The 22,983-nt window shown below is 38.9% G+C and overlaps 1 protein-coding gene across 2 annotated transcripts in view; it reads left to right on the plus strand.

Annotated features, from left to right (window-relative positions):
* Positions 1–22,983, plus strand: part of tjap1 (tight junction associated protein 1 (peripheral)) — a 95,276-nt gene that overhangs the window by 43,585 nt on the left and 28,708 nt on the right. The window contains exons 5-6 of one of the 2 annotated variants that reach the window (XM_049481202.1): positions 14,119–14,185; positions 19,013–19,042. In XM_049481202.1, the coding sequence (XP_049337159.1) occupies positions 14,119–14,185; positions 19,013–19,042 (97 nt within the window). The remainder of the gene's footprint in view (positions 1–14,118; positions 14,186–19,012; positions 19,043–22,983) is intronic. The other variant, XM_049481203.1, reaches the window with a different exon arrangement.

The following is a 22,983-nucleotide window of genomic DNA, read 5'->3' on the forward strand; positions in this document are numbered from 1 at the left end:
GCTCCGTTTTATTGCTGTAACGTTACTTACAAAAAAATGTGGAGTTTAAATCAGGTCCGCGCTCGTGATAACAGTTTATGGGGTGGGCAGAGTCAGGCTAGATATTTTGCCCAATCTAAGCTCTAGCTGGAGCGTTAGATTACTGTTGTTCTTATTAAAATAATATATTATTAGTTTTATATTAACAGTAAATATAAGCTATTTTAAGCAGTAAGCTGACTCTGAAGAACAAGCTGTGGGGTGGCTGATGTTGGGACATTTACATCTCTCATGTAAAGCGTTTATTTTGGTCAGTAACACTCTTGTGTTTATTTACTATCAGTGTAAATTACCAGTGTTTGCTTGGGCGTGGATGCAATTAGGGGAATCTGTAACAGGTTTGCCTGGCACCTGTGTGGCATTAATGTGGCATTTGGCCCCGCCCAAGATCGATATCGGCGATCAGCCAATCGAGATGAAGACGATCTGCGATCAGAATCTGCCCCAAAAACACTGATCGGTCCATCTCAAATTTTTTTTAATCGATTGACACCACTAATTATAATGCATTTATAAGGCATTATAAACATGGTTATACATAATCTATAAAAATGTATAACACATTATAGCCTTGTATATTATGCATTATAAATTGTGATTTATAATGAATCTTAAGTTGTAATATATTATATATCCAGATTAAAATATCATGTATCTATCAGTATTAATTTATATTCATGATGGAAATTACAATACATTCTAAATAAATATAAGCTATTATAATATTTAACATAAGTATTATTGTGTGGTTAAAAGTAAGTATAGCATTATAGCATACTTTATTATGCCAGCTCTGTTAATGTCCTTGGTATTCACATATAACAAACACAATTGATGATGTATTATGATCACAATTCATAAATGCATAATAACATGGCTATACTAAATATGTATACTTTTGCGTAAATATTTATAGTCATGTTTATAATGCTTTATAAATACATTATGTTATGAGTATGTTTATACAGTCTTAATAGACATTTGTAGAAAGTGTTAGCAGAATACCTATATATATTTAACTATATATGCCTGGTACAAGCATATTTCTTCTGTTTGAATTGGTTTGATGTACTGTAGCATGGTGTGTTTAGTATATTCAAGGCTGATATATATTATCTGTGAGTAAACAGGAAATATGAAGTATTACAGAAATGACATCAGTTTATTACAACCAACAAATTGGTGCCCCATTTTGGCTCATGCATAATTGCATGGTGTGAGACACGTGGCAGATGCAACGTTTGATTTCCCATTATGACAGAAGCCGGTACCACAAAGAGAGGTGGTGTGTGGAAAAGACCTAATTCACCTCTTACTGGAATGTACTGAAAACAGTAGCTGTCATGTCTGACAGCAGTGTCTCTGCTATGTGAAATCAGACCTGCCAAAATGTACAGAATTTGCGTAACCGGTACGCTTGTAAGATTTCATGTTCTAAAGGACGCATATCGCTTGATCTCTCATTTTGACAGTTTCAGTCTAGTTGTCACCAGGTTGTCACTGAGGTTGATTCCGCCACTGAGCTACACACAAACTACACACAAGCTGAGTGCTTTAGGCCAATCAGAGCCCTTCATTTTCACCCAACTACCCCACCCCGCCTAGCTTTCATGAGACTAATAACATGTGACATATATCATCTAGGATAATATCTGGATTGTTGTTTAAACAATGCGACAATCAAAACTCCTTTATTCCATGCGTTCACTATAGACTGCTCTAAGCATGCATTGAAAATAGCCCATAGGCTAGCTATACACTATTAATCCCTCGTGTCATCCCAAGTATGTCTGTTGTGTCAGTGTGTTCACAATCGATCACACTGCTATGCTGTTTATCGGTGTGGCCAGTTAGCGAGAATGCTAATCCAGCAAACTGCCCAATAAGCCACCTGCTACTCTTATCCATACTAAACTTTCCGCCTAACTCTGGACACACCATCACTGTGCTGAAGACTCTCAGGCATGCTCTCTCTCTCTCTCTCTCTCTCTCTCTCTCTCTCTCTCTCTCACTTTCTCACTCACTCTCTCTCTATCTCTGTCACACACACACACATGATGGCAAATTTCCTCCTTCCAAAATGTAATAGGCAGCTATTGCAGGCATTGAGTACAGTATTTCCACCCATAAAATTCCTTCACGGTAGGCAGATCTATGAATTTAATCAAGAAACTCATCTTTAGTACAGAATTTTAATTCAGATTTTTGTCTCAGATTTATGTCTCAGCATTTACCAATACACACAAATGAAAGTGGCTGAATATTGTATAGTATATTAATATTGTTTTTACAGAATATTCAGTGTTTTATATAAGTCATTAGCCAGAAGCTTATATACATTTACACAGTTACTTACTCAGTCAGTTACTTACTTTTGAGTAAAGAAAAGAGAGACTTTATTTTGCAGAGCAGTTAAATAAAGGAGTATTTTAATGAACAGTAGACTCAGCAGCATCCATGTTGCTTCCCTGGCACAGACTGGACGGGGTAGAGTCACATGACTACACACGTGGCACATTGTTTTAAGTTGGACTGTACATGAACACAGACACACACAGTGAGGACATTTATGTAGGGCTGTGTTTAGGACCATGAGTGTGTCACAGTAGTTTATTTAAGATTAGGGTGTTTTTTTATTATATTACAGTAGATTATCACTGTGCTGTTGATCAGTCACAGTTTCCATGGCTCTGCTAATAGTGGGTGGTAAAGGCAACAAAAAATCCTATAACAATATATTTGAAATGTACTAATAAACATTCATCAAAATACGTGTATAGTGAATATACCTCATTGTGAAAAACTGAATGAAACAATAGATGCATCAATCTAAAATGGCTGCATTGTTTTTAAAACATGTCGTTTGTGACACTGAACTTGTGAAAAGAACATGTTTAAAAATGCATTTTTTCACAGATTGGGCAGCCCATTCATATTTCTCTCTGACATTCTGTCGTTCTTTCTTTACCCTGCAGTTCTGCACCATTGCTAGCCGTTGTGCGCTGCATCCACAGTTATTTAGAGTTCTTTTCTCTCTCTCCTTGTGGAATTGGGTTTTCCTGATATCTGTAAATCCCAGGATTGATCCCTGAGCATCCAGCCTGATTTGCACTGGTTCAATACGGATGTAGGACCGACTGTCTCAGAGTGGGACTGCTTGATTGAGGCAGTGTCTAGTTCTGTTCCAATCATGCCCGTCTTTATTTCCAATCAGAATGCGTCTCTATCTCGTCTGCTCCTAGATGGAAACCGGATTCAATTACCCTGCGTTCCTCCCGCCGTAAATTGGGCACAACAACGCTGCTCTCGCTCCATTTCCCCTCCTCCACACCTGGAACCTCAGTTGCCATCTTAGCTAATAGTGTAATTGGATAACAATCAGTTAATGATTGTGGGCCTCCCAGTGTGTGTGCCTCTGAGTCGGCTTGATGTGGTGCAAGATTGCAGTGGTGGAACACACACACACACTTTGTCTTACTCTGATTGTGAGACGCTAACTATACTTGTGAGGACCTTACTATATTTGTAAGGACCTTTTATTGACATAATAATTACTGCAGCTTATTAGTACTACACCTAAACCTAACCTTAAGCAGTACCTTAACATTACCCTAACCAAACCTGAACCTCTGTAATTAAAATTAAAATCCCACTATTTTCAGTCTTTAAATTAAAGTTACATTTTTGTAAGAAAAGTGTCAAAAATAGTAAGGACCACAACTCTGTCCTAACATATTCTATCATTGTGAGGACATCTGGCTCTTGCGGTGCATGTCCACTGGCACTTAAGCCCCGACGCATTCTATTCATTTCAATAGAGAGAGCTGCCACATGCCGCAGTGCATGCTGGGTTGTGTTGCGTTGAACGCAGCCCCACCCTAAAAAAAAAAAAAAAAGTTTATTTAAATGAATCCGGCCACCACGCTGCGTCCAGCCAATCAGAGAACAGCAGGCTGCGAAGCCACACACATACAAGCCTCACACACACAGAACAGGCACCTTTTAAACAAGAGAGGCTAAAAATGGAGGAATATGGATTTACAGAACTATACCCACACACACACACACACATAATTGTCTTACTTGAATTGGGACCTTACTTTACTTGTGGGAACCTTATAATACACTTATGACCACTGACAATAATTACTGAAGATAAGTAATGCTACACATCACCCTAACCTAACTTTAACTTAACATTACCCTAATCTAACCTTAACCTCTTTAATTAAGAGTAAATAATAACAAGACCAAGAATGTTATATATTGCTATCCTTGTGAGGACATCTTACAAGTTTAGCAAGACAAACACTCACACTTTGTCTCAAGGTCTTGTGAGGACCTTACTATATTTGTGAGGACCCTCCATTGACATAATGATTACCAAAGCTAATTAATACTACACCTAACCCTAACTTAACCTTAACACATACCTTAGTATTAGCCTAACCTAACCTTTACCTCTGTAATTAAAAGAAAACAATTCCACTATTTTCGATCTTCAAAATAAAGGTCTCCTTACGCTAAAATCCTCTGTTTCTGTTTTGTTTTGTTTTTTCTGAAAAACAAAAGGGCTCTCTGAGTTGTATACGCATGGTGAATATGGAAATGTTTCTCAGCCTCCTCTGTCTGCAGTTGCTAGTAAAAGAAAAGCCTTAGAAAAATTAGTCGATCAGAGAGATGTTGGGTGTCTGTCAACTCGTGAGTCAATGACCTTGCTGACCCCGACTCGAGACCGCCCACAGACTGAACTGAAGCGGGGCTGCAGCCGAGTTAACGCTGTTAGCTTACAGCTTGGTTTACAGCAACTAGTTAATGTTAGCTAGTTATCTTGTGTAAGTAACTGCAGGTTTAAATTGGATCTCCGGTTGATTATGCGATTTCCTGCAGCCTACGCTCACACCGCGGCATTGATAACATTTCTTCTCAGCCTCATGGCCGAACAATGCTGAGAGTCTGGCGTTAAGCGAAGTTTAAGAGTTAAGTTTACCAAGCACTCAGTGCTGTATTTTTACAACTAAGGCTGTATCTCTGAGAACATTTTGTCCTTTGAGTTTTAGAGCTGTAAAATTGACAGTGGTTAAGGGGTGCAATTGGGTGGTGGGAAAGCAGGTTGCGTTCTCTGCTGCAGTGCTATTAGCCAATCAGAGGTAATATGTTTGCATGAATATGAATATTCATGAGCATTCATATTAGAGACTACAACTAGACTGTTTATAATGAATTTAAAAATGATGGAATAAGACCTTTAATGAGATTTTTTGTAAGAAAAACCTCAAAACTATTAAGGACCCCAAAAATAATGTCACATTTTGCTGTCCTTGTGAGGACATTTGGCTCTTACAAGAGTAGCAAGACAAACACACACACACACACACTGGAGCAGAGGCAAACAAGCTGTAGAAGCTATTGTTCTATCAGTGGTTGATCTGCAGTCATGCTAAATCTTGCCTCACTTCTCTGAGGAGCCGATTTGCTGTGCCCCCGCTGCGAGACTCTTCGGATGGAAATTTGTCTCTTTTGCAGAACGATCATGGAGTGGTGGTAATCACTGAACACACTCTGCACTACAGCAGCAAGGACAGTGTGACGTGTTCCATTATGCAGCGCGAGTTTATGACTGCTCTCAGCGGGAACCACTAATGAATTGATTTCATTTTAATTGTTACAGAATGAGGCAGAGTACACCTACAGTAATAGTCTCTTCTGATGACATTGATCAGAGGGGAAGGTTCTTATTTCAGCTGGAAAACAGTCTCAAATTATCCTTCTAGTCTTCATAAGCATGAACTATATATTGATATATATTATTTAAATGAATGTTAATAAGACCTTGGTGTTTATTTACATACTGTGAAAGTTTTTTTGGTAACACTTTATCTGGATGGTCCATTTGATGGCCACTTTGATGCTCAACTGACATTCAACTAATATTTAACTACATGTCTATTAAATGCAAATGAACTAAAAGGTGAAAGTAAATGATTCTCTATTGAATGTAATCCTACATTCAACTCTAACCCAAACGCTTATCTTAATATTTTAGGGTTAGGTGTAGGGTTAGATTTTAGGGTTGATTAAGGGTTAAGGTTAGGGTTAGGTGTAGGGTTAGATTTTAGGGTTGATTAAGGGTTAAGGTTAGGGTTAGGTGTAGAGTTAGATTTTAGGGTTGATTAAGGGTTAAGGTTAGGGTTAGGTGTAGGGTTAGATTTTAGGGTTGATTAAGGGTTAAGGTTAGGGTTAGGTGTAGGGTTAGATTTCAAGGTTGATTAAGGGTTAAGGTTAGGGTTAGGTGTAGGGTTAGATTTTAAGGTTGATTAAGGGTTAAGGTTAGGGTTAGGTGTAGGGTTTGATTTTAGGGTTGATTAAGGGTTAAGGTTAGGGTTAGGTGTAGGGTTAGATTTTAGGGTTGATTAAGGGTTAAGGTTAGGGTTAGATTTCAAGGTTGATTAATGGTTAAGGTTAGGGTTAGTGTAGGGTTAGATTTTAGGGTTGATTAAGGGTTAAGGTTAGGGTTAGGTGTAGGGTTAGATTTTAGGGTTGATTAAGGGTTAAGGTTAGGGTTAGGTGTAGGTTAGATTTTAGGGTTGATTAAGGGTTAAGGTTAGGGTTAGGTGTAGGGTTAGATTTTAGGGTTGATTAAGGGTTAAGGTTAGGGTTAGGTGTAGGGTTAGATTTTAGGGTTGATTAAGGGTTAAGGTTAGGGTTAGATTTTAGGGTTCATTAAGGGTTAAGGTTAGGGTTAGGTGTAGGGTTAGATTTTAGGGTTCATTAAGGGTTAAGGTTAGGGTTAGTGTAGGGTTAGATTTTAGGGTTGATTAAGGGTTAAGGTTAGGGTTAGGTGTAGGGTTAGATTTTAGGGTTGATTAAGGGTTAAGGTTAGGGTTAAGATTAGGATTAGGTTCTATTTTGAATCATTTACATTCAACATAGTTAAATTTAATGGACATTCAATTCAGTGTTAGTTGAATATCAGTTGAGCATCAACAAGGCCATAAAATGGACCATCCAAGTAAAGTGTTACCTTTTTTTCTGAGAGAATTTAATCTAATTTGAGACAAAAAAAATGAGACAATTATTAATTAAGAAAAATAATCCAATATTACATATTTTTGAGTGGCAAAATTATGTAAACATTTGTTTTCTGTTTCTGAATTGATACTGCTCCCATTCCTTCATACAAAACAGAATCATCTCTTTTATGTTGGAGTTTTTCCTCCCATGAGTTACTGCTTTAGCACCTCTTACAATATTTTTGTTGGAAAAAGGCCTAAACCTTGGTAGATCATGATCATTGGTAGAACGATAATGGTGGAATTCATGATCATTGGTAGAACAACTTGCGTGCTTAGGGTCATTGTCTTGCTGCATGATCCAAGTGTTCCTAAAATTTAACCCATGGACAGATGTGCTAATATTTTCACCAGCCACTCTGTCCCTGATGCAGCAAATCAGGCTAAAATCATGATTTTTTCTACCACCATGTTTCACAGGTAGGATTATGATTCTTATCTAAACCCAAAAGCTCCATTTTGGTCTAATCAATCCACAAAACATTGTTCCAGTGGCCATCTGGCTTGTCTGTGTGAGCTTTAGCAAGTGGCAGGTGGGGAGCTGTTTTTTTTTTTTGTTTTTTTTTTTCTTTTTTTGTGACCATGCCATGCACATCATTGTTGTTCAGTGTTCTATATATAGAGAGAGAAAATTCTAAAAGGGTTTACAAATGTTCATGCACCAGTATACAGTGGTGTGAAAAAGTCTTTGCCCCTTCATGATTTCTTCTTTTTTTGTCACATGACGTTTCAAAGCATTTAAATAATATAAATATTAGTCAAAGACAACATTACACATTACACAAAATGCAGTTTTTAAATTAAGATTTTTATTATTAAAAGAAACAAAAACCAAACCTACGTGGCCCTGTGTGAAAAAGTGTTTGCCCCCTAAACTTATTACCTGGTTGGGCCATCCTTTGCTGCAACAACTGCAATAAATCACTTTTGCCACCACCTTGCAGCAAAACAGCCCCAGACCATCACACTACCACCACCATGTTTTACTGAAGGAATAATGTATTTTTATTTAATGCAGTAGTACTTTTACACCAGATGTAATAGGACACACACCTTTTGTCTAGTCAGTCCACAGAGTATTTTCCCAAAAGTCTGGCAAAATTAAGACGAGTCTTAATGTTTTTTTTTTTTTTTTGCTCAGCAGTAGTTTTCATCTTGGCACTCTGCCATGTAGGCCATTTTTGCCCAGTCTCTATCTTATAGTGGAGGTATGACTGCTGACATTGTCTGAGGCTAGTGGAGTTATAACTGCTGACATTAACTGAGGCAAATGAAGCTTGCAGTTTTTTCGGATTTTGTTGTGGGGTCTTTTGTGGCTTCCTGGATGAGTCTTGGAATAATTTCCGTTGGCCGGTCACTCCTGGGAAAGTTCACCACTGTTCCAGGTTTTCGCCATTTGTGGATAATGGCTCTCACTGTGGTTTACTGGAGCCCCAAAACTTTAGAATTAGCTTCATAACCTTTTCCAGACTGATAGATCTCAATTACTTTCTTTCTCATTTCATTGGATATTTGCATGATATCTAGGTTTTTAGTATATTTTGGTCTACTTTGCTTTTGTCAGGCAGGTCACATTTTAGTTATTTATTGATTGAGAACATGTGTGGCAGTAATCAGGCCTGGGTGTGGCCAGAAAAGTTGAACTCAGGTGTGAAAAAACAGTTAAGTTATGCTTTAGCTTTTTTACACAAGGCCATGTAGATTTAGACCTTTTCCCTTTATTAATAATTATAAAAATCTTTATTTAAAAACTGCATTTTGTGTTTACTTGTGTTGTGTTTGACTAATATTTATTAGTTTGATGATCTGAAACACTTAAGTGACAAACATGCAAAACATAAGAAATCATGAAGGGGCAAACACATTTTTGATGCAGTGTTGTGTGGCTGTTGTATGTGAAAACCAGGGCAAGGTTATGTTGGTTGAGTTGCTGTGTGTAATATTGTGTGGTCAATTGATCAATAGTGCTGAATGCCCGAGGCTCCTGCCAGCATTACATGTTTTCACGTAAGCACAATCACATGCCTACTCATTCTCTTCACTGGGAAGCATCAGAATATATATGACTCAGACACACGAGTACACCATAACATGCTGAATCAGTCTATTCAGCTATAGGCATGATCTCTCTTAGCAGTGTTTAAAGCAGTGAATGTAGATAACAATCATTAGTACATTTATCATTCATAAAAACTAAACAACTGACAGGTTATGTGTATAATATTAAGTACTTTGTACCATTATCACCTATCAAGAGGTTAGATTTGCAAGTTAATAGTCAGTACTTAAAGGTCACCTTCCGCGAAAATCCGATTTTTCTTGTTTTTTGTGGAATACAGTAGGTCTCTCCGAGTTGAATGTGTACACCTGCACATTAAACTGTTTTGCAGCCCCCATTGTCTGCAGGAGCTAAGCAAAGAAATCCCCCCTCCCCCCCTCCGAAAATCGGGTGAATTTTGAATTATCTTTCTGCCTACGTAGGCAGAAACTCACAGACCAGCCCACCTTGGCTCGAGAAACTCCCAGAGGCGGAGCTGAAGCGACGCAACATCACCGCTCATCAGTTAGGAGGTGGGAGGCAGTGAGCGGCAGAGCGGTGGAGGGGCGTCGCAGTGCTCCTAGCCAATCAGAGGAGAGATATTTGCATTCTGTTTGCATGTATGAATATTCATGAGCAAAGCTGGAATCCGGTCATTTTGGACACACCCCTAAAACAGTCCATTAAAAAAGAGCTATACAGAGACACCTGAGCACTTTTTTTTTTACAAAAACGGCTCACATGTCATTCATTCATACTAGAGACCACAACTAGACATTTTAAAATGAAAGAAAAAACGACGGAAGGTGACCTTTAAAACTAAGGTTGCTGTTTGAAGCAAGAAAATGTAATATTTGGCAAATATTTGGCTACCAATTCTTTGGACCAAAAGTGTCAAAGAAAGCATGTAAGTGAAAAGAAAGTGAATACGTTTTTGATAATGCGATCAAATCACCAGGATGGCACTCTTTCCAAATACAGCAATGGTGAAAAAACTAATAAAAAACATGTGGAAAAAAACAGGTTTAAAAATAATTTTGTTTAATTTTGGTTTCTGTGAAAACGTCTGGTATACTAAATTAAATCACTAAATTTAATCACTAAATAAACATCTCATTGACAGCTCTTGATGTATGACCAATGTTCTTTTGAGATTCAACTCAGACAGATGTCCTCAGAATTCTTTCAGAATTTGCAGGTGGGTGGGTAGATGGCAGTCTTTCCTCACATCACTCCAAAGGGTGATGTCGCTCAGCACAAGGCGTCTGTGAGCTGATGTATCGGAACCAAGTCGATGCATTTTCCTCCGTGCACGCTGTGATGCTACTCAGCATTCTTGGAAGCGGTGGCTGACTTCACATGTATCGGAGGAGGCATGTGCTAGTCTTCACCCTCCTGGTGTGTTGGGGCATCACTAGTGATAGGGAGAGTTCTAATGAGTGGGTTGGGCAATTGGCTGTGTAATTGGGAGAAAATGGGGGAAAAATTTTGAAATAAAATTGTATATAAAAAAAAAGAATATGCAGGTATAATAGAGAATTCTTTGTTTTATCAATGATTACAAGCCGCCTGGCCCAGATACAGCAAACCATAATACTACCACCACCATGTTTGACAGGTGCAATGTTGTTTTCATTTCTTCAAAAGAAATGCTTCTCATTTAAATGAAAAAGAAAATGAAAATTTGATGCATCCCAAGAAAAATGTGGCCTGGTCTGCTAAACAAAATCTAAATTAACATCATATGGACAGCAGAGTGTATGTTCCTCACTTACCTGGGGAAGAGAAAGTACCAGGATGCACTGTGGGATCAAGGCATCATTACTTTGACACAAACCATCGACCAATATTGCCGCTTACAGAACTTTATAGAATCTGCTGCTAACATCTTGGAACCAAATAACTCCCAACAGCTTCAGACATCTTCTAAAGACTAAAGTCAGATCTGTTTTCTTTGCATGGAGAGGATCTACACATTAGCCAGGTTGTTTTTAATGTTATGGCTGATCACTGTATGGTGTATAAAGCAGATACTATCAGAAAGCTTCTGATTACACTGGAATGTAGAGGCGTTCATTCAGATTCGAAATGAATACTTTAGAAATGAGGTATCCAGTCGATGATGATAGACTGTCATTGTAACAGGAATTCACTCCAGCATTCCCGACTGCTTTTCCCTGAACCTCAACATTCCTCTCTTATGCCCTGTGCTTATACTGATGTGCTCCAATTATCTGTGGGAAAGCAGTGGGAGAACACTGGATGTCTGTCCTGTGTGTCTCTGCGTAATGCATGCTGGGAAATTAAATTTACAGCTCTTCTGCCTGTGAAAATAATTTAAGGTGGCTGTGAGAACCCAAGAGAGACGAGAAATAATGGATTATATCCTGCATGCCTCCCTCTCTTCAATCTTTTACTGCCCCTGCCTTCATCTCTTTTCTAGACCTGTTAAAAAAAACAACTTTGGTGACGGGTTAATGGTTTTATTGTAGAGATGGTTATTCATTTTTTTTACTTTTATTCTTTTTCAATGAAAATCCAGATTTTTCTTGTAAAATTATCATGCATTACTAATTTATTTTGAATTAAAGCACTTAGAATGACCATCTAAAAGTATTATTCTCAACCTGAAAAAACACTCCACAGTGTCACAAGAACAAAAGGTCAGTTAGTCAGCTGCTGCTGAAGCAGAGTAATTCAAGCTGATTTCATAATTATGGTTCTGACGTATTTTTAGTAATTTAGTTGGTATAAAAGTCCATTTGAAAATGTGAAAGTTTGTTTCACACCAAGCTTTTTTTATAATTTATAATATTTTTTTTCCAATAACAGAACTTTTCTACAAATACACCTACCTATCTCAATTGTACTTCACTGGTGGTGTTTCATAGACTAATTCTAACCAATTTGTTCCTTAGCTCTGAATTACTGGGCAAAGCATAAAACACTGATGTTTTATTTGCGCAAAAAACACAGGAACGAGCTGCCATGCTGTTCCTAGCGCTGTTAGCTCCTATCTGATGAGACGTGTCTGCCTGTGGGTGATAGCGAGCCAAGGTGGGCGAGGCCATGAATTCACTAGTTGACAAACACAATGCTTTTCCTGATCAACTCATATTTCTGAATATTTTCTTTTACTAGCTACTGCAGACAATGGAGATTGAGGAACATTTCATATGCAGCATACATATACAAATACGACAAAGGTTGCTAGGAACCTGGGTGTTATGGTTGACGACCAGCTCTCCTTCACGCACCATTCAACCATTTCTGACACAACAGGCCACCTAAATCCTGGTACAAGCAGTCGTCATCTCACACCTCGACTACTGCAATGCCCTACTGACTGGCCTCCCGGCCTGTGTAGTAAAACCACTCCAAAAGATCCAGAATTCAGCATTGAGCTCCATTGGCTACCAGTCGATGCTTGCATCAAATTCAAAGCTCTTACGATCGCCTACAAGGTGATGACAGAACAGCTCCTTCCTACCTGCACTCTCTCCTGAAGGCTTACGCTACCTCCCGGCCGCTGCGCTCCTCCAATGAACGTCGTCTAGTTTTACCAAACAAACATTCACACAAAGCAATCCAGACTGTTCTCATACAGAGTTCCCCAATGGTGGAACAAACTACCTTCTACTACCAGATCAGGAGAATCTCTCGCTATCTTTAATAAACTCCTGAAGACAGAGCTCTTCAAAGAGCACTTACTCTCTTAACACCTCTAACAAACTAACTTACCCGCCTTCACTCCTCTATCCCATTATTTCCCTTTAACCTCCTTTAGGCCCTATCTAATGATGTTTTTATCTTCTATTACTTTTGTACTTCACTATTGTAAGTCGCTTTGGACAAATGCGTCTGCCAAATGTAATGTAATGTAAATTTAATGTAAAACTCAGAGACCTATAGTATTTCACAAAAAACAGCTTGTCTATGATTAGGAGTGAGGTACAATTTGGGTGAGGAAAGCACAGTTCATGTGGCAAAGCACAAAGTACATGTGGCTACTGATGCTGGTCTTACTTCGATTAACTTGTCTCATGCTGCACCACAAGCAGTTTTACAAGTGAATGTACCCCACAGATGCATTTTAACAATCCATGGTACAAACAATAAAAGTGTCCCCTTCAATTGCGTATCCTAATGGAATCCCTCTGATATAAAACACAGCATTTTCTACCAAAGCAAGATTGATGCTGATGCTAATACTGGAGTCCAGCAGCATCTGTAGCACCATGCACTATGGGTACAAGTCAAGCATTTTGGTAAAACACACACAAAAAAATATTTAAAGTGTTTTTTATTTGTGTTAAAGTGTTATTGGCCTATCACGTGCTATGACATAACATGTACTTTAACTTCACCAACAAGAAGCTAGTTAAATATTTTATATTTCAATAGCATTTAAATAAAAAAAATTAAAACTAAATGTACCCCCCACAGATGCATTTTAGTCCCACATGAAACAAACGATATAAGGGTACCCTAATTAAATCCCTTTGATATACAATCAAATTCATCATTTTCCTCAAATGCGAGGTTGATGCTAATGCTGGTAGTGGAGACCGGCACCATCTGTAGTTAATTATGTGCTGTGAGAGGGCTGTCTGTTTGTTCCTCAGGGAGAGAAGGGGAAAGACTTGTGTGTCATTTTTGTCTTCTTTGAGGTGGCATCTGCCTTTATGAACGGCATAATAGCAGCTTCGTACAGGGCTCCATTAATAAGGCCTTATTAGATAGGCTTTTCTTTGCAAAGCTAAGAATGCCAGGACTACTGGAAGTTGAAGTGTAAAATGATGAAGGAGAAGATCTGTTGGAGCGTTCTGTGCAACTGAACCTCTTTATTACCTATTATTTATCTACCACAGCACCTAAACAGATGCAATAAGGTGCATGAGCTCTGTGCTGCATATTGTAAGCATTATTCATTATATATTTGTGTGTGTTTGTGTGTTTCCCCCACAGACTGCAGAACAGCTACACAGCCTCTCAGAGAGCTAATCAAGACCTGGAAGAGAAGCTACATGCCTTGGTAACCTTTACGCTGTTTATTTATTTATTTATTTATTAAGTTATGTATCTATTTACACACTCTTTAACCCACTCTTAGCGATTCATTTTCATGACTGATGTCTTTCATTTCCTTTGTTTGTGTTCTTCCTCCTAATGAATCCATATCCAATGAGTTTCTAATGAGTCGGGCCTTTGTCTCACTTAATGCCACTGAGATCAGATTAGGGTCTGAGAGTGATGAAGGTTTAATCCCTATACTTAACACTACATCATATGGTGCCCTTTACATTGTCCCCTAGACAACCTGCTGCTTTATTACTGTATAATCTTGTGTAGCATGAGCTCAGCTCAGCTGTGCAGCTAGTAGGTCTTAAGCTTGCAACTATATATATATTCAGATGGATGGGTGGATGGATGGGGGTAATTGCCTCCAGTTGAAGGCGGTGGGAAAGCAGTAATGGCTGTAGAAATCTCCAGGCTGTGTGGAAGCTTCTGCCCCTGCATTGCCATTTCACTATTGATGTATATGTATGTACGTGGAGCACAGGATGTAGGTGTGTAAATGCAGACAGGAGCCAGATATGTTTTTTTTTTTTTTTTTTAAATAATAAATGGTAGTGTCTGTCTATGTAGGAGTCACGTTACAATGGGTCACATTGTTCATAAACTGAGGTTAAGCTCCCATCAAAATTTTATATGGAACTATGAGGAACACAGCTTGTTTTTCAGCTAGCTTTACGTTGTTATAAACAGCTAAAACACATTTAAAATACGACCTATATACCTGTACTTGGCCAGGATATTCCTTTAATTTTGTTTTTAATCCCATTTTCTCCCCAATTTACAAGGCCAAATACCCAACCCATGCATTAGGACTCTTCATATCACTAGTGGTTCCCCAACATCAGGAGGGTGAAGACTAGCACATTCCTCCTCTGATACATGTGAAGTCATGTGAAGCCACCGCCTCTTTTTGAACTGCTGCTGATACAGCATTGCCGAGTAGCATCACAGTGCGCTCAGAGGAAAGTGCAGCAACTCAGCTCACAGACGCCTTGTGCTAATAGACATCACCCTTTCGAAGTGATGAGTGGAGAGAGCACCATCTACCGACCCAGAGAGAGCAAAGCCAATTGTGCTCTCTTAGGGCTCCGGCAGCTGATGGCAAGCTAGATGAGTGGGATTCGAACCAGCTATCTCCTGATCAAAGTGACTGCACTTTAGACAGCTGAACCACTCGGAGCACTCTGATATTGCTTTAAATTTTAAAAAGTAGATACGCACTCCTCAAAAGTAACTTTTTGAATTAGGAGAAAGTCAAGCTATGGCCATCATAATAGATCATACATAATGTTTCACTATTTTATCCAGTTCTTATACATCTTTCATACTTTCAGCAGCATTATTCTGATTCAGATTCATTCTAATTCACTCCATGTGTCTGATTTTAGACTTAGCACCCCTTAAATTGCATGTGACACCCAGTGGCCACCTCATTTTTCACTTTCAAGTCCAGTCACAGTAAGCAGAAGCAGATGTCCTGCTTCCTCTTTCAGAAAACAATTGATTTCACTTTCTCTTTCCTCCCTCCTCCCTCTATAATCAAATGTCAAGTGTCATGCTTAACCACGCATGTCTGTGGTCTGCTTGTCCGAGCGGATAACTCTGACAGATCTGTCAGCTTCCTCTAATTGGATAAAGTCCAGTCTGTCTCATCAGAGCTTTGAAGACTGACGAGTCTGATTTCCTGAGCTGGAATAAAACATAAAGCACAGAATGGGAGAAAATAATCAGTCACGTCAAACAAGGCAGTGTGTTTAACGCCTCTGATGTTCTTCAAAAGACGCCTCTAGATCGTATTGTGCTGAGCAGCAGTTTCCGTTACCTAACGCCAGAACAGGTGATTGATTACGGCTTTAGCTGGAATGGTTTTACATCCCATTAATGGTAGTGTTGGATAGGTCTGAGTCAGCACGAGCGGCTCTGGTTATGATGACGTTCAGGTTGTGATTTAATAAGCAGCTCAGGGCTATTGAAATATTTGTTAAGCGCGCTGTGAAGCCAGCGTACGGCCCCCAAAATATTTATCAGACGTGCTGGTATTTATCAGAATTTAATGCGAAGAGCTGCGCAGTGTTTCTGATGGGTAAAGGACAGGAGGTTTAAAGCCTACATAATTGCACATCCCTCATCCTTTCAGTGCTATTCAAATGCTAATACAATCAACCATCTTTGGGGTGAAATGTATTGAAGTGACTCTCAGATCACAAGATTTTACATGCCCATCTCTCTAAGGCAGACTGCAGAATCACCTCCTCTAGTGAGGAGTTGTGATGGGCGTCTTTTAATATCCAGGCAGGCACCATGCCATTTCCATTTCAGGAACGAGGCACAGAAGATATGGAACACTGCGCTAGGGTATAAACTGTGGTATAAAAAAAAACAAGGGCTATAGGAAGAAAAGTTTTAATGAAAATCATCGTAGATTTTTGGCTTTCCCCCCAAAAAGTTACTGAATGTGTTGCACTCTTAAAAACTATCAGTTTTTTTTTTGCTATGTTTTAAATTTACTACAGCGTGTAGATACGTCCAATAATATATGTCCACTGCACAAATTACCACTGTCCAATTATTTTATTAGTTAGAAGACAAAATAAATCATGGTGGAGCTAATTTACAGCATTTAATTCCCATATTTAAAGCTGAGTACAGTTTAAATGTTTGCTAGTCGCACTTCTGTTTTCTCCTGCTCTCTGTCAGAGGTGAGAACATGTCTGTGAACAGACAGTGACATCTGTCATGGAGTAAGAGAATGCAGAGCACACATCTATAAGTGCATCACAGAGCAGACTTCAATAGATACAGATAAACACATATTGGATTAGCCAAAGTACAGTTTTGCTGCTGCTGTAGTCTTTTGCATTATTTACTCAAACCATATGTAGCTGGAATTCCAATGCAAAACAAAACAGAACCCACTTTAAAAACGTAAAGTAAGCACTGTGGAAAGGTTCCGGACCTCATGGGCGTTGCTTTTAGATTTTTCTGCACATTCCTATTAAAATGCGTTGTCAGCCAGTCAGTTTTTACCGTATCTCATTAGCAAAAGCTGCAGTAAAATGAGTAAACCCTGCTACTCTCTTGGGGATGGAAGAGTAAAGGTTGTAAAGGCTTTTAACTCAATTAAACCAATACACACTGAGAGAGACCATCGCTCAGTGAAGTTCAGTATAAGAACACAATAGACAAATTGCAAAGGTACTGGCAAAGTAAGTGGACGGCGAACAATTTGCGCCACATGCAGTTGACATGTGCTATTAAAAAGGCATGAAAAATGATTATTAGCAAATTATATCTCAGCTCTAAAATGTTAAACATTATTAAAAGGACCATTAAGAATTATATTTTCTGTGGTGACTCAAAATATGATCAGGATGAATCATCAGTTATTAAAGAAAAATGAGGAGTTAAAGCACCGACAGCTACTGCCAGCAAATGTAAAGTCAGTATTTTCTTATTTGAACTGTGTGGTACCTCAGTATAATCTGTGTGGGTTGTGATCCAAATCCGCCCACCACCATTCCCCCAGTCCCGTTTCCACGCACCAGGTTGCCAGGTATAGACAACAGCACGCAAACAGTGTGCTGCAGCCATGGAAACGGTCAACCTGGCTATTTTTCTGCTAAACAGGTAATCACTGAGGTTCAATAAGGTTGCTATACCACTATTACTAGCGTAGTAGAGACGGGCAGTTTGGACATTGCAATCATATATATATTAACTGATTAGCTATAGACTAATATTTATTGTCGCTAGCCACTGTGCGTCAGTCTGGCAACCTGCGTGAGCTTTGTGTCTGGGGAGTTAAGTAAACTTTATCCAGTGTTTGGAAATTAGACTCCTGTTGCCATTTTATGGACTTGCTTGCTTGCATTTATAACTAATTATTCCTTTAAAGATTAGATGTTTACAAAAATATTAATGCAGTACTATTCAGTAGTCAATGTCTTGTTTAGAGAAACACAGGTTTGGTTGAGGACTTTTCTGTAAACTCCAGACACTGTATAAAGATTTGTACAGTTCCTCCATCACCTAACAAAAGTGTAAAAGACTACAGCAGCAGTAAAACTGTATGACAAATTTTGTCAGATCCCATGTGTGCCGTGCTTATCTGTACCTGTCAGAGTCTGCTCTGTGATGCATTGATAGTTGTGTGCTGTGAATTGATGAATCGCCTGATTTACTTTAAAGAAAGTCTGATTAGATGAACTAAGCGTTGGATGTTACTTGTAAACACTGGGCTTTGGAAATTTGGAAATGTTTCTGCCTGGATTAAGATTATGCACTCTACTGGGTTTGTATGTAATAAATAGTTATTTTCTTCTGTACTGGCTTAACGCCAGAGGATTTGTTGCATGTTCTTTTCACGATTTTGCAGCAGAATTCCATTTTTATCTGATTAGATCTCTTCTTACTGTCTCCTGTTGAAAGCTTTTCCAGTCACATGTGGTGCAGGTGGTGTTACAGGTAATGCGATGTTGGGAGATTAGGCACGGCATTGGCAGAACAGCACAGCTGTCCCAGTTTTACCTTTGCAGGTAATCTCAGGACACTCTTTGGCAGGCAGGGCTTAGACCTAAACCAGTGGGGGAAATTGCTTTACTCAAATAACTCATGTACATCATTTTTTTCTCCTCTTTCATTGCTTTTTCTGTCTGTCTCTCTCTGTCTTTTCTCTCACTTCTTTTTTCCTCACTCATGCTGCCTTGTGACTTGGGTATCTCATCACCATCTCAACAACCATCGTCGTTGTCCTCCTCATCTTCATCTTCTTCATCGTCATCAGGCTGCCGTCAGTCAAACTTGGGTCTATGCAGTTGCGTGATGGCTTTTTCTCTTCTCTCTCCATGTTCTGTAGAGTGCATTAGTGTAGCTGTCACTCTTCATCTTCCTTTGCTTTCACCCTCTTCATCCTCCACACTCTGCATGTGATCATTTTTTTTGGTTTTGTTCTGTTGTAGATACCAGACCCTGTAGCTCTACTGAGCAGTAGAGTTTAAGTGTGTAGAATCAGTGGTTGAAAAACACACTTACCAGCTGATAAATTACATATAATACAGTGGTGTTATTGCATAGTAGACTGATATTGTAATTTCTATCATGTTTTTAGATTAAAATGCTACTATAGGTTCTTTAATCAATGCCATAGAACAGTGGTCTTCTATTTAGCCAGTCAAGGACATTTGAAGGCAGCGATCACACAAATAATTAAAAAAAAGTTGCGTCCAGAAGGAATTATTGAATTGCAGTGCTATTTGAAAGGAAGATAAAAGTTACCAGGAACAAAAAATTCTAAAAATGTAAATTAATATGGGAATAAATCTGTAGAGGTTTCTAATGGTGTTCTACAACAATCCACTCAATTAAGCTTGAATATTCTCACACAGATCTTACTGCAGATTTTGTGATAAGGTTGGAGTGTTTTATAATGAGCTATGTCAGTGATGCATCTGACCATAGCAAAGTATTTGTATCTTCAAGGCACGCTTATGAAACCGCAGCAGTATGTGGACACGCATTGTCCTGTTAGAATAGCGTCCTGGAATGTTTAGAAAAAATATAAAAAGGGTACAAAATTTCACACATTTTTATCTGCTAGTTTGCTTGTTTCATCTAACATAGAGACATTTATTACTTTCATCTACACTTTCATTTTCCTCCAAACTGTCGAAACAGCGCTCTCTCTCTCCTTCTCTTTCTCTCTCTCTCTCTCTCTCTCTCTCGCTCGCTCATTCTCTCTCTCTCTCACCCACTCTCTTTTACCTGCACTCTTTCTCTCTCTCTGTCTCTTTTTATCACCTGTTTTCTCATTCCCTCTCTCTCCTGCTCTTACCCACTCTCTCTCCTACCTGCGCTCTCTGTCTCTCTCTCTCTCACACCTGCTCACTAATTTCTCTCTCTAAACTGCTCTCTCTCTGTCTCTCTTTCTCACCTGCTTGCTCTCTCTCTCTTTCTGTCTTACCTGCTCTTTCTCTCTCTCTCTCTCTCGCTCATTCTCTCTCTCTCACCCACTCTCTTTTACCTGCACTCTTTCTCTCTCTCTGTCTCTTTTTATCACCTGTTTTCTCATTCCCTCTCTCTCTCCTGCTCTTACCCACTCTCTCTCCTACCTGCGCTCTCTGTCTCTCTCTCTCTCACACCTGCTCACTAATTTCTCTCTCTAAACTGCTTGCTCTTTCTCTCTCTCCTGCTCTCACCCACTCTCTCACACCTGCTCCTTCTCTCTCTCTCTCTCTCTCTCTCACCTGCTCACTCATTTCTCTCTCTTAACTGCTCTCTCTCTGTCTCTCTTTCTCACCTGCTTGCTCTCTCTCTCTTTCTGTCTTACCTGCTCTTTCTCTCTCTCTCTCTCTGTCTCCTTCTCTCTCTTACTGTTTCTCTCCCACCATGCTATATCTCTGTCTCTCTCTGTGTCTCTCTCACTCTGTCTCCTTCTCTCTCTTACTGTTTCTCTCCCACCATGCTATATCTCTGTCTCTCTCTGTGTCTCTCTCACTCTCTCATTCACCTGCTTGCTCCTTCTCTCTCTCACCTGCTAGCTCTCTCTCTCTCTCAACGGCTTGATCTCCCACTTTTACACACTCACCCTCTCTCAGCTTCTCAGTCTCTCTCTCTTTCTCTCTCTCTCTCTCTCTCTCAGGCTTGCTTGCCCTCTATCTCTCACCCACTCACTCTCTCTTTCTCACCGGCTCGCTTGTTCTCTCTCTCTCTCTCTCACACACAGCTGATGGTACGGTTTCCTTCTTCCAAGGTTAGAATATGAAGCTACACTAGCTTTTAATTCTTCTATTAAAGCTCTCAGTTAAACTCTGTAACTCGTACTATAATATTATTACTGTCCACCTCCCAAAAACACAGGGCACAGTCTGGTATGACTCCTATCTCTTGATTCTTTCTGGCTGCAACTGTTCTTTTACAATGAGTGTGTAGATTTTTGTTTATTTTTTTTCCTCTCTTATTTTCTCTTATTTCAACCACTGGACTTCAACTTTGAGTAGTTTAGACATAACCAGCTGTTTTCTCCCTGTTATCTACTGTTCCTTTCTGTTCCTCTCTGTTCCCCCTGTATCATCTGCTGGGTGCTGGGTCATTTAGTTGTGTTGGATATGTGCTGCCTGCTGTAATGTCTTTTCTTATTATCAGTTTAAAGTGGACTCTGAATGAACAGCTGCTGTTCCTGTGCTCTTTGTTTTATTGTTCCACCTTGTCCACTTCAGTCAAACACGAGCTGTAAAGCTAAATGCTCTTTTATTGACTGGCTCAGGAGAAACTGCTGCAGTCAGTCTCGCTCTGTCTCTGCTCTCCAAGAAGCCAAGAGGAAATTGAGTTGGATTTTATACAGCAGTGTATAAAAAAAAGCATTCCTTCCAAACACACATCACATTTCAGTTTAAGTTACGGGACACTTTTCTCTTATAGGACAATTCGAAGTTGCATGTGGGTGTGAAATTGGCATTTTGTAAGCCGTGATATTTCTGGGAAAAAAATTACTTCCAAACAGTTATTTTATTTTCATAATAACAGCTGTACATTGTGTGCAGGAGTGATATGGCTAATATAAACTTATTTTATTCATAAACAGCAGATTAATATTAATGAATTCAAATATCTTAGCAAAGGTGGTACAGTGGTGCTTTTGAAATTTTTTAACCTTGTAGGTTTTTCTATATTTCTGTATAAATTTGACCTATAACTTTATTAAAATTCTAAATAAAAGTTCTAAAAACAGATGAGGAGAACCAAATCCAACAAATGAAACCAAATATTAGACTTGGTCATTAGATTTTTTGAGGAAAACAATCCAATATTACAGCTCTTTTAAGTGGGAAAAGCAGGCTAACCTTTGTGTTCAGTATCTGGTGTGTACTGTATCTTATTTATATCCAGTATGTTTTGTCTTTAGTAAAATATTTAATTATATATACGTAAATTAAATAAGCTAAATGAAGCTAACACTTATATAGATCATGCATCAAACAGAAACTCTAAGCACACAAGTAAGTCTTTAAAACACTATATGTTGAAGCAGGTTATACTAGAAGCAAATCAATATTTTAGAATGACCCAGTCTAGGTCTTACGATGGCGTTTTAGGGACACTTAAAAAAATAAGAACAGTTGACTTTGAGAATAAAGTCATAATATGACTTTATGCAGTCATAATATTACGAGAATAAAGTTTATTTGAAGGGAAATAAAGTTCTAACTTCTTGGGCTGCTGGTTAAGGAGCTTGGTGGGAAAGGAGCATTTTCCATCAATGATCTATTACCTGGCTGCTGTGATTACCATCAGCTATTTACATTTATAACCTGCTGCTTATTGATGCTCTATTGTTACAGTTAGATAATACAGTGTCATGGGACAAGATTTTTAGATTTGTTTATTTTGTTTTAGATGTTAATTTTTATATGATTATTTTCGAATCCAGGTGATGAATTCCCCAGCGCACACAAACAAAAGCTAATTATCTAAACGTTTGTTTATGGCCTGGTGTTTTCTGCCAAGCGGTATACTGCTGCTCTGGTGAAAAACAAACTAATGTTCTGCTGTTTATTTGATTTCACTTTTTTTTTTAAAGCGTGCAATGTGCAGCCATCTGATTACACACCCATTTCAGTTCCATTTTGGGCAGCATAAACCTGCTTAGCTCTTCACTTTCGTGATGCTGCACTCAATTCAATTAAATCCAGTGTCTCTCAGTGTTCCCAATAAGAGCTTGCAGTGGGTCCGTAATTGACACTGACTGTGTACAGTCAT

Source organism: Astyanax mexicanus, chromosome 7 (genome assembly GCF_023375975.1).
Source record: "Astyanax mexicanus isolate ESR-SI-001 chromosome 7, AstMex3_surface, whole genome shotgun sequence".
Taxonomy (NCBI): Eukaryota; Metazoa; Chordata; class Actinopteri; order Characiformes; family Acestrorhamphidae; genus Astyanax; species Astyanax mexicanus.